General features: G+C 59.8%; 1 protein-coding gene across 15 annotated transcripts in view; it reads right to left on the bottom strand.

The window, feature by feature from the left end:
• The window catches only part of NCOR2 (nuclear receptor corepressor 2), a 257,644-nt gene that overhangs the window by 65,135 nt on the left and 179,850 nt on the right, over positions 1–12,659 (bottom strand). Inside the window, exon 1 of one of the 15 annotated variants that reach the window (XM_072880186.1) lies at positions 3,452–3,502. The exons of 12 other annotated variants lie outside the window; for them this stretch is intronic. In XM_072880186.1, the coding sequence (XP_072736287.1) occupies positions 3,452–3,487 (36 nt within the window). In that variant the 5' untranslated portion in view covers positions 3,488–3,502. Of the gene's footprint in view, positions 1–3,348; positions 3,503–12,659 lie in introns of those variants that run through there. 2 more of the 15 variants (XM_072880187.1, XM_072880188.1) reach the window with 2 other exon arrangements.

A 12,659-nucleotide genomic window follows, 5' to 3' on the forward strand; every position in this document is an offset into this window, starting at 1 on the left:
GCTAAAACGAGAAGTGTGGAGCTGTCAAAATGGGCTTTAGAGCAGTTTAACAAAAAAGCTTCTGATTCTTTCAGGCCCTGGTTCAACACAAGTCCTTAAAACACAGGTGCTGCCATCACCGAAACCCCGCAGACTCTCGATTCCTCCTCGTGCCGGGGGGAGGTGGCCAGGCCACCAGGACCCCACTCGGCAGCACACGTGTGACAGGCTCAGCCGGCCCCTGCGGCACCTCCGTGCCGGCACACGTGCCGAACGCACCCATGCCGCATCCGCTCACACCCCCACCGTGCCAGCGGGAACGGCTCGGTGGGACGCACGCTGGGGGGGATCTAGGGAAGGGGAGCTGGGGAACGGTTGGGATGAGCACTTGGTTGCTTAAGATTTTCCAGTGTCCGTAAATCTCTAAGGCTTGGGGAACGGGCTGTCTCCTGCAGCAACTGGCCAAGGAACAGCGTGGTACCTGGCTTGCCAGGCACCACCCTCGCCAGCCCCCAAACACGGGGAGAAGGAGGGGGGCAGCCAGCAGGTTGCCGGAGCTGGGAGGTGGGCAAGCCTGTGCTGGCAGCAGAGGAGCAAGGGGCATCCGTCACGCGCGCTTCCCCAGCACTGCCGTGAACTCTCTGACATCCTCTGAGCCACGCCGTGGAGCCGCAGCGAACCCCGAGCGTGGGTTCAGCCCAGACAAACACCCACGAGGTGGGGGCTGTGACCTCCGAGGGCTGGGCTGGGAGCAGGACAGGCTCTACCCCAGCCCTGGCCATCATCACCCACCTGCGCTCCCTTCACCAAGCGCTTTGGCAAGGGAGGGGAACCCGGATGAGTTTCACAGTATTTCTACCAGCCCATCATTAATATTTTCTTTTGACGGATGGGGGAAACCCTGCATCCCGGAGATCCCAGCTCCCCGGGGTGTAAACCCAGCTCTCCTCCAGCCGTAAACCCAGCTGCAACCGCACGAGTCCCTGCCCCAGCGTTAGGCTGGTACGGGCTCTCAAGGGAAGCTTTAGCATCGTCTCATCTTGTCTCCGCGCTTGTTCAAACCAGAGGGCTGTCACCCCGAGCAGCCATCGCAGCTCTTCCCCGGAGGAACAGGCTTGGATGGCGGCGATGCTAATGAGCTCCCTGCGCCAGCCGGCAAAAGCAGGGGTGGAAAGGCAGGGAGAGGCGTGAGCGGCTGCGGAGACTCACGCTGCAACGCAGGTGCTTCCCTGGAGAGGCATCCACCGAGCTCCGGTGTGCTGAGGACAGGCAAACCCAGCCGGCCTGGCTTCAGCAGGCCGCTATGCATCCCTCTCCTCCGGGAGGTTTCAAGCCCAGCCTGGTGGGACATCAAATTAGGGCTTCTCCCACCGCAGAGGAGCATTTCTATCCAAGGATGCCCTCTAGTGATTGCCCTGCTCCGGCCACGGCAGGGTGCCCGATGCCAGGAGCAAGAGCCGGCTGGGCGCAGCACCCTGCACACGGCGGGACGGGACGGGGCAGCTCTCACTCGCCAGCCCTCTCCTGCCGGGCTGGAATGCATAAACTGGGCAGCATCGTCGCCATGAGACCACGATGGCGAAAACTGTCCCCCGCTCCACCCATGGCTGTGTTCATGTCTTCATCTGGAGAAGGCTCCTGGCCAAATACTGCTTTGAACCCTGGCAAGCATGCGGTGACAGCTTATCTCCTGTGCCGGGGCTCGGCTGCACGGTGGGGCACCCCACAAATGCCCTGGAAAGCCCCTCCGGGGACGGCCACGCTCACAAATGCCACCTTACGTCCCATCCAGGCGTACGTGCTGGGCTGGAGGCCGCGGGGCTGGTTGAAACACCCAGAGCTCTGGGGGGGAGAGGGGACCCCAGGGTCCCAAACGAAGCTGGGCGAGAACTCAGCTACAAGCGGCACGTGGGGACAGGAGGTGGGAGACCCCCCCAGGGACCGACTGTGGCAGCCGCCTCGGCCCATCTGTGCTGCGTGCTCTGCCCCAAACCTCAGACCGGCCAGCATCAGAGCCGGACCACGGCACGGCACAGCGCCGGGAAGTCACAGCCGGGAACCTGCAAGCCGGCCGGTCCAGCCCCCCGGCCCCGCCATGTGGCTGCCCCCGCGGTGCTCGGGGAGGCTATTCTTAGCGCTGGACGCGGACCAGCTCTGGATGATTCAAGGGACGGGACGCCATCCCAAAGCGTGACAGGCCAGGAAATGCTTCCCCAATTACCAGCTGATGTTTCCCTCTGATTCATGCTGCCCCGGTTAGAGGTGGACCGGCAGGTGGGTCAGCTCTTAGTGGACACACCAAAGGCTGGCACCAAAACTGCTTGGCTCCCAGCAAGCTAAAACCTCTCTTCACCTGCATCCCTGCCCCCCTGGGGATGAGGCACCCCCCCTCCTGGAGGCAAGGCAGGTACGTGCTCCCCACCTTGCACGAGAAGGTGAAGGGATGTGCCCGAGGCCAGGGAAGATGCCTGTGGCAGAGGGCAGGGCTGTCCCTCCTGTCCCTTCCTCCCAGGTCGGACACTCTAACCGCCGGACCGCCCTTCCTCCCCAGCATAGCTGCTGCTTGTTTTTGCTGCCGACACATCCTGTTTATTTAAAAAGGCCCCAGGACAAAATCGCACGTGGGACGCGTGAGCGAGAGGCCGATCCCGCTCCAAGCCCACGGGGACGGGCGGCCTCCTTCCCCGTACACTCCCCACGCTCCGGCGTGAGCTGCTCCATAATTACAAACATCTGCTCACCTCTACCCCAGTTTCCCACCGGCCCCGGAGCAGCTGGAGAGGAGCGGAGCGCTGCCAGCCCTCCCGGGAACACCGCGTGCGCCACCAGCCACCCCTCCCCGGGGCCCGTGGGCAGGCACGCACGCTCGCCCCGGCACCCGGTTCCCCTCCGGAGCGACACTGCTCGCTCTGCCTGGCCAGCTCCATCGGGCTGGCACATCACGGGGATTTCAGCCACCGCAAAGCTCCGGCTCCAAGCATGCTTTTGGGGAACACCAGCTTCCAGGGAGGTCCCGGACATCGAAACACTGGCCCTGTGAGAACCGACCAACTCGCTGCACGTCCCGGCAGTGGGTCTGGCTGGGAGAAAGCCCTGGCGAGGAAGAGGTGCAGCTCCTCCCACTCTGTTTACTTCCTCTGTTGAGGCTCTGCCTGCTTCTGGAAGCAGGACGGGAGGGCAGGAGGAGGTGGGGGAAGCAGATCCCCACCTTCGCCCTCCCCAGCCCCGAAGACGCCTGCCACCCTGGCACAGAGACGCTGAAACCAGCCAGAAACCCCCTCCCAGCCGGCGGCGTGTCCCCTGTCTCCGAAGGGCGCCTCTCATGCTCGCCACGAGCTCCGGACCCTCATCTCTCCCCAGATCACTCACCTCCCCACTCCCCGGCTCCCGCGAGCGGCCGGTCCCTGACAGCCCCATCGCCGGCTCCCAGCCCCTGCTCACCGCCCAGCCATCCGGGCGCGCTGTGCCTTACATTCTCCAGCTCTGAAGGCTTCCTGACGATTTGCATAGTTAAGCCGTAAACTAACCACAACATTCCTCTTATGATTTTGCAATCTGCTGGAATAACGTGGTCGCGCTAAGTCGAGTCGATGAATCATCATCTATAAACCACAGCTCTCGTCACCGGGGCTCTCAGTGCTGGCTGCAGCCAGCATGATTAATCCACCAGGATGCCAAGCTTAACCTACGGCGCAGGGCTATTTATTTTCCAAACTTGCAAACCTCCGGAAAATGACTGCTCCTGCCTTCCCCATCCCCTCCACAGGGAGATGTGCCGGGCTGCGGCAGGGGACCGGGGACCATGCCAAAGCCCCGTGAAGAAATCTCCCTCGCTGCCCGCAGGGCATCCCGGCGTTAACCGCTGGACCGTGCACCTTGCAACCGAGGCACCCGTGCCCTCTCCCGGTGCCCCCTCGCTCCCTGCTCCGCAACACCCTCAAAATATCTACCAAAACACCACTGTGGCTAGCACGGCTCGGTTCCCCAGCCCTGGTCCTGCTGGGGACAGGGACAGGCACGGCCATCATTTCACAGCAGCTCTCCCTGTGAAGTTTAGCTGTGCTCATCCCTAGCAGTCCCATTCCCACCCCAGGACCACCAGCTCCTGCCACCCCCGGCCACACCGCTTGCAGGTGGATGTGCTGGTGGTCGGGTCACGCTGACGGCACTGTACGAGAGCCCGTCCCCGAGCCCAAGCGCTGGCTGGGGGTGACAACTCCTCTCTCCCAAGGGCAGGCTGGCTGCACAGGGGACGGCATTTGGCTGCCAGCAGGTGCATCACCTCCATTGCTGTCACTACGGTGCCCTCTTACAGAAGATGAACACACCATGGAAACCACTGACTCCTGTTTGCTCCTTACATCAGGAGGGAGCAAACCACGACCCTCTACGCCCTGGTGCAGAGGGAGCCGTGCGTGCCAGCCTGAGCTGCGAGGTGACTCGTTTCAGTGCCACTCGAGCCCACCCCCAGGCACCGCAGGCAGCGAGCTCCAGGGTTTTTGCTCTGGTGGCTTTGCAGCCCTCGCCGCAGGCTCGACGCAGCAGCGCGGTGACGCGTGCCAACCGTCTCCCCACCGCTCACGCTGAAGTCTGCCTCGATAGGGGCTTTGGAGGGAGTGACGTCCCGCCGGTGCGAGCCCCGTTCCCTCCAGCAGCTGGGAGCACCCGCTCGACTGCGCCGCCTCTCCTGCGTGCAGGGTGCCGGCTCCTTGCTTCCCCTGCGGGTGACTTCAGATCAATGGCATTTATGATGTTCTCCAGGGGCACTGGGCTGTGGAGCAGGCTCAGGCCAAGGTCACTGCACGCAATCAGGGAGCCGCAAATTAAAACCAGCCCAAGATAAGCCAAAGACAAAAGGCCTACGCTACGCCGGCCGGGAACACCTGGGGTTTGCTTTGCTGCTTCTCCAGGAGCCCCAGCACGTCTGCGATGGCCGTGTGCGTGCGTGGGTGCTTGCTGGCATCACCCTGGATGTCCCATGGGGTCCGGTACCAGCACCGCGGGGAAGGATGCACCGCGCCCTTTGCGGCACAGCTGCCAGGACTCGGCACTCGGCTCCCACCTGTCTCCCCGGCCCCGTGGGACGCTGCGCAGAGCATCTCTGCCAGGAGCAGGGCTGGCACCACACAGCCGTGGCTCGGGAGCGTCCTCTCTCCTCCACCACCCACATCCATCCTTCCACCCGCTTTCAAACTCTCCCTCCGGCAGGTCACACCAGCGAGAGCCAGGGCAGGGACTCCCCCACCGAGCACCCACAGTACCAGCCGCCTCTTCAGCCACCGCGCTCCCCAGGCACCTGAGGTCTCCCCTGGAGCATCCTCCCCCGTTCCCCAACGCCGTAGCAGAGGTCGAGGTGCCCACCACCAAGGCCTGACACCGCACGGCCGCTGCAAACAGCGCTCCCTGCACGTCCCTACCCACCCCTTGGTGCAGGCTGGATACGGAGCACAGGGAGGATGGCTCACAAATACACGTATGTATCATGTAGCCAAATCCCAGGGCCCGGAGCCTCTGATCCGATGGTCTGGAATGCCTCAGCCCTTGCTGCCACCCACCGCCGCACAGCCTGGCTTCTCACGACCATGCGCAGCACCCTCCACTCATGAGAGAAACCACAAAGCAAAACAAGCCGCTGCCAAAAGAACAAGGAGAGGAAGAGGAATGTCTGCCGGCGACTTGGCTTTGATCACTCGTGTCCCGGGGATGGGTTTGATGCTGTTGGCTGCGGAAGCAAGTTGAAAAGTCAAAGGGCCAAGCTCGGATTTGATAAGGAGAATGATAGCGAGCATGGGGCTCACTCGGTTCAGCTCTGACCGTGACGGCCCGGAGCTGTGCTGCTCCTCCACCAGTAAACAACAAACTCTGCAAGACAGCAATCGTTACATGGCAGAGATGGAAAATGCCGGGGCCATGCCCAGCGTCCCGGGAGGCACTGAACAGGCCCCACGCACGCTCGCCAGCACAGCTCTCCGGCACCGCAGGCCACAAAACACGGCCGGTGCCAGCAGCAAAGCGCTGGCAGCCGCAGCTGGGCTGCCCTGCCCTGCCGCAGGAAAGCTCCGTGCCATCTCCCAGGCTGCTGGTCCTGCGGGCGAGCAGCGTGCCGGGGACGAGGAGAGGGGCCGGCTGTGGGACTGCAGAGACGCCGGACCCTGCGGCATCACTCGCCAGACCACGGCACGACCGCATCCAGTGCATGCACTTGAGCGTGGGCTCATCTCGGGCGGCACCGGGAGCCTGTTGGGCACGGGAGCCTTTCGGGCAGGGGCCCCTGTGCAGCTCAGCCCAGCACAGCGGGCACTGACGCCTTCCCACCGCTCACTCCTTGATCTCAGTGAAGCACAGAAGTGATTTTTACAGGGCCCTGCTCGCTCAGATCCCTGCTTAAATCACCGAGGGCTTTTCCATAAGAGGAAATGTTTCTTTTCTGGGTCGCTGCTGAGTTTTTTAAAAAGTGATTTGATTGCTCGCGAAGGGAAAATGACCCGAGGGGAAGAGAGCGTAACGTTTGGAAGCGGTGGAGATGAGCCCCCGCTCTGTCCAAGGCGGGGAACACGTGTTTTCTCTTCCCTGTGGTTTGCTTTACCCTGCTCTCCCCTGCTCGCAGCCCCCCGGCCGCATGCCGACCCCCCTCCGAGCCCTGCCGACAGAGGAAGGTGCCGGGTCAGTGGCTGGTGGGACACAGCATCCACGCATGCCACAAACGCACCAGGGGCAAAGCACGCCCCGTATCCTCACGGAAGAAGCTTTCTCCAGGATTTTCAGCTGTGCCTACTTTAGAAAGCAACTTAGCAATGACGCGACCTATTTCCCGTCCATTCCCAGTCAAACCTGCATCACAACAACAGATAAAACAACTCATCCCAAAATCCAACCGCTTCTATCACGCCCTGTCCCGTCGGGAAGACGCTGCAGGTCCCCTGCTGGGACTGGTAATGCCCAGCCTGGATCCCAAACCCCTGTCCTGAGGAGTACTCACGTGGGCGCAGGCATGGCGGAGCGCTCGCCGGGAGGATGCATCGACCTGCTGCTGGAGAAACACGAGTCCGAACTCGGGGGCCAACCGGAACGGGAGGGTTCACGTCACTTTTAAGTGGCTATTTTATTATCGCTAACTGCAGACGCGATCAAGCTGCACAGAACAGCCCGGCTGTGGTGGCCAAAGCGTCCATCAGCAAGTGGTCCATTGGCAGCCTGTGCCAGTGCTACCCCAGAGGGAAGCGGCCGCACGTCCCCGCCTGCCGGTGCCTGTCCCCACTCCGAGCCCACCGGTCTCGCTGCTGTCCCCGCGCTGCCAGCAGCCCACGAGACCACGTCGGGAGCCGGGGACCGAGCAGCCATCCTCCCGCAGCAACGCATCCTTCGATTCTTTTCCCAAATATGGCCACATCATTCTCCATTAATCACCCCCAAAACTGCAGCTGGGATTTCAGGAATGCGAGTTTCCATTGTGTTTGCCCAAATATGCTGCCTGGAGGGGTGGCAGGGCTGTGGGAAAGCTGCCCTGCCCTCGTAATGGGGGAATGGGCATGGTGCACCTTACGGGCCACACGTGGGGACAGGGCTTGGGAGCAACGGGAGCCCAGACTGAAAGAGCAGGCGCCAAGGAAGGGTTACAGGATTGGCATCAGCTCGAACATCACTACGTCTCACACCTCACCCACCTCCTCTATGCAGGCACCCCAGTGCTCAACCTCCCCCGTGACAGGGCAGCGACAGCCCCTGGGTGACAGCCCTTCACCAGCCCCACCGCACGCTTGGTACCTGCCAATCTCAGCACCCCGGCGGGGGCAGGCGGATGTTCCCGTTCCGAAGTACAGAGGCGAATGCGGGCCCCGGCAGAGAGCATTTAGCAAAGTACAGGACAGGCTGCAGACCCCGAGCCCTCGCCCGTGATCCCCCCAGCGCTGCTGTCAGGCTGCCCTGCGAGCCGGGAAGTGCCCGAGCTACGCCGAGCTGTAGGATAAGCACGAGAGATGGGTGTTTTCTCAGAAACAACCACTTTTCCTGAAGGAAACCAGTTTCTTTGCAAGTTGTATACCGCCAGCCGCTGAGCAGGACCTGCTGCTTCCACACACGCTCCAGCATGACCCTCTGTGCTCACAGGAAGCCTGCTGCTTTCCATGAGGATGGTTTTGGATGACTTTTGAGGATTCTGGGGGTTAGCTGGTTTTGTCTGGATTTTTTTTGGATGGAGATGTAGATTTAAAGAGCGAGAGCCTGTGCCAAGCAGCGCACACACAAGCACCCAAGGGATAAACGCTCTGCGAGACGTTTCTCCCCATGTGGCCGCACTCGAGGAGGACCAGGACCACGGGGTCTGGCTGGGTTTGACTTCTTCTCATAGGTCCTGCACCCCAGTCTGGCCAGGCGGGTTTCCCCAGCCACCAGTAGTGCTGTCACACTGCAGACCTGTCCAAAAAATGAGCCAAATTCAATCCCCTTTGTGTCCCAGCAGCGAGCCGACCCAGCCCAGCCGGCGGGATGGGGCAGAGCCGGGGGGACAGGACGACAAGCAGGGCCACCTCGCAGCAATATCCATCGGCAGAAGATGAACCCGCACCCCAAGACTGATATCCCAGGCGCCATTTCCAACCACGCAAACTGCTCCGTTACAGACCCCTTTGCAGCCACAACCATTCCCCCTGCCCGCTCCACTGATAATCTCAGTGCTGTTTAAAATACAGTGCTCAAGTCAGCACAGGCTTAAATGCTTGCAGAATAATTTCTCGGTATTTGTGGCAGCAAAGTTTACTGCCCACATCCAGGGCTGTTTCTGTATGATGTGCCACATTATTAAACCAGACAAGTATCTCCCTGTGTCTGAAAGAGAAGTTGTCAAACCCTTTGTCACTAACGAGGAGCTGCTCCCCGGACTGATGAAAATCAAATGCTTCCCAGAAATAAATACCCATCATTCATCTCGTTAGCCGTTGTGGTTAACGGAGCGGGGGCACACGCACAATTTGCGGTGTAAGAGGCAGTTTGCTGAGCTCCGGACCTGATCCTCACACTCGGAGGAGAGGCGATAGCAGGGCAAGGCTGGTCCGTGGCCGGTGCTCTGCTTCTGCACCGGGACGGGGTGCAGGGAGACCCGGAGCTGCGGGCAGGCAGCACCCATCTGGCAGCCCAAGCCCTGCCAGCCCCGCCGGCTGGGACGGCGCTTACGCGAAGAGAGTAAATGGGTTGTTTATAAAAATCTGAGCTGAGGCTGTTTATCCGTGTCGGCGAGGGGAATGGTTTGTGTTTGGGGAGGGCGGGACAGCCAGCGGGACGGATAATTCAATTTGGGTTTTGGCAGGGGGCAGGGAAGAGGGTGGGCCTGGGAAAGGCCGGCAGCCCTGGCAGGGACCTGCCTGGGCAGGTCACGCCGCAGCCCCCACCCCTGGCACAGCTGGCACAGCTCCGGCACCGCTCCCCGGCAGAGGATGGGGGGGGTCCGGGCAGCTCCAGTCCCCCTGGAGCGAGTCCTCGAAAGCGTCAGCACTAACACATGGGGCCTTTTCTCCGGGGAATACGTGAGCGCCGTCTAACAGCAACACCGAGGGGGACCAGCATGACGGCACGTCCTGCGAGCCATGTCCATCCACCGCGGCGCATGACTTCATCCACCTCTGAGTCATCCCCAGGGCGGGCAGGCGGCTCCTCCGGCCGCCCATTGCTGCTGCCGACCGACCCCCTGCCAACGAGAGCACCGGCGGCTTTGCCTGGCGGGACGGCCACCCGCCTCCCCATCCCGGCACCACGCGGGAGCTGGGCGGCTTCTCCCCCTGGGAATTCACTGGCACTGCTGCAAGAAGCACAACCGGCATGCTGTGGCCGCTCCGCTGCCACGTGGGCAACGCTACTCCAAAATCAAAGCGAATGGATTCTGGAATAAAAACCCCACGCTCCGCACGGAGTAACTGAAAGAGAGTTGAAATAGAGTCACTTCTCTTCCAGCACGGTTTCAGCCCAACGCTTGCGCTACTACAGCCCGGCTGAGCAGCTTGCCCAAAGGGCACAGCATGTGGCGCCAATTGCCTAGCTTCAATTTGGGTGCACCCCTCACTACAGAATTAGGGGTGTTTGCAGAGAGATGCTCTTTGAAATACCCTGAAGAGCGACTGCAACAGCCCCCCAGGCGACACATCCACGCAAGGGCCTTTCATTACGAGCTCATGCAAATTTATGCTTATTACCGTACATTGAATATTGGAGCAGATCGTTTTACCATGACTCAAACTTTTTTCCCCCCTTTTTTTTTTCAATGAGAAATTACACGCTTGGAAGTTATTCCTCTTCCCATTGATTTCCCCTTTTCAGGGTTAAAAGGCATTTTCCATACCCGAACGCACAGGATTATTTTAGAAAGGATATTCATCTCGGGAGCCTGAATATTATGCATAATGATCCATCAGATGCGTGCGCCTTTCATTCATCGGTGTCGGGGAAGGCGGCGTGCCGGGAGCATGTGCCCTGCCTCGGAGCGGGCAGCTGCTTGGTTTTCTGACAAACTGGAAGCAGAATCATGTGAAGTCCCTGCTCTTGGCAGGAGATTTTTAGCAATAAGTAGCAGCTTTATGAGGAATATCCTTTGCCAGGGGACCATCAGCCAGGGAGCAGTGGGATTCTTATTTTTTAATGGACTTTTAATAAGTAGGCCACAATGATAATCTTGACACCAGAGCAGCTTTATTTCTACGTGTAATTATCTCCACTTCGCTCTCAAGCTCCCCGCAGCCTCCAAGAGCAAATAAGACCACCAAACTCTCCATGAGAAAAGGAGCAAGAAAACAGCATAGGGCCACTTGAAACGCTATTTATATCAGACCTCATCCGCTCCTCTCATCTGATATCAAAGCCAACCTCTCCTCCCCTCCTCTAAATCAATTAAATCTCACTTTTGGCATTTAACTGCTTGAACCCTTACCAGCAGGAAAACCCGTGCTTGGCGCACGGGCAGCGCTGGCAGTGCGGTGCACGTCTCCCGGTGCTGCAGGAAGACTGTTCGCAGCCCCATCTCCTCCCTGCACGCTGCCTGTCCCCGTGCCGTCCCACCGTGTCCCCCGTCCTTCATCCCGTCGCCATCTCTGGCGGCTGAGACCGGGCAGGCGAAGGCAGAGCCCCCAGAGCAGGGGCAGCCCAACACTCCCGCTCCCCAGCCACAGCCCCGACTCTTCGCGAGGCCACAGGATGAGGGACCTGCATGGGGTTAAAAATAACCTGGGGCCAACAGAAGCTATTTTAAACTCAGATGAGTTCCTCACAGCCCAGTTCAGTTGACAGCCCCGCAAATGGGTGAACTGGTACAACAAAGGGGGGCCCCCTGGGAACAAGCAGGGAGGACGCGCAGCCAAGGTGCCAGCTGAGCCTCCGGGACAGGTTACTCCCAAATGAGAACACCTTCTGCAGGTGTAGGCAGAATTTGAGCACTTTCTGAAGGTCCTTATTAAGCAAAAATCCCACCAGAAGCATCCCTCCATCCTAGCCCTCCAGATTTGCCAGTATTTAACCTCTCCCATGCTGGTCTGCACAGCCGCATGGTGACCCAGCCTGGTCCCAGGAAAAGCAGGTCCCATCGGTACTGCACCCAGGGGAGACCCCAGCTCCATGAAGGGGTGCACGGGAGATGCTTCACCGCTCCCACCAGCTTCTGGCATGACTTTTAACATTCCTTCCTTCATGACCTTAAAATCCCACCCTAAAACAACTCTCTCCCCAGCACAGCCTCCCTCTGCGGCACAGACCCAGCTCTGCTGCCCCGTCAGCTCCGCTGTCTCCCCTCCGCAGCAGCATGCCCTTCCCAAGCCTGCACACAGGCTCTTCTAGCGTTCCTCTGCACGCAGCCTCGCAGGAAACAGACGCAAGCGACATACAGAAACACTGGAGGTATCGCAGCACAAAATGTGCATCTCAGGACCCCCTAAGATCTCTGGGGGAGAGCTGCTCCAGGCTGGATTGTATGCAGCAACTCTTGTTCTGCACCACTCTCCTTCTGCTACTCGTGCAGCCAGCCCTCGGCTCTTAAAGCTTGTCTGAACATCCCACCTTCCACCTGAGCATCCAACAGTAACGGGAAATATTCACTGCTTTGCTTTCCCCCCAGACTCAGGCATCTGACTCTTCTTTCAAAATCAATAACGTTCTGGCCGAGGTCTGCTCCAGCAGAGGTGCAATCCACTCCCTTCGCTGCCCAGCAGCCTCCCTCTTAATGATTTACAAACATTGCCGTCCCCTACTTGCAAAACCAGTCCTGCCTTTTACTACGGTTGATGCAGCAAGTCCCTGCTTCCAAAGGCTGGCACTGAACGAGGCTCCAATGGCAGCACCAGGCTGGACCAGACTCATCAGCGAGGGCAAGCGTCGTGGGAAATTCTGCAGCCAAGGATGCTTTGGATACTTTTAAAAACCAAAATACCAATAGTACCTGCTGGGTGCAGGACGGGCAGGTCTGTGGCCGCAAGGGTAGGTAGGCAGATGCAGAGCAGAGCGTTAGATTGCCTCTCTCCCTCCACACTTGTTACTTGCTCAACTTAACGCTGAAACCAGAATGAGCTGTGCTAAATGTCTCCACCGCTAACAAGAAACAAATGTGGTCTCATGTTCTAGTTGCTGTGATCTACCAAAACAGACCATGGTAAACACTATAAAAATGTACTGGAGGGAACCACCCTGTGTTTGCTGGGAGAGGGACTGGA

Source organism: Ciconia boyciana, chromosome 15, assembly GCF_034638445.1.
Source record: "Ciconia boyciana chromosome 15, ASM3463844v1, whole genome shotgun sequence".
NCBI lineage: Eukaryota > Metazoa > Chordata > Aves > Ciconiiformes > Ciconiidae > Ciconia > Ciconia boyciana.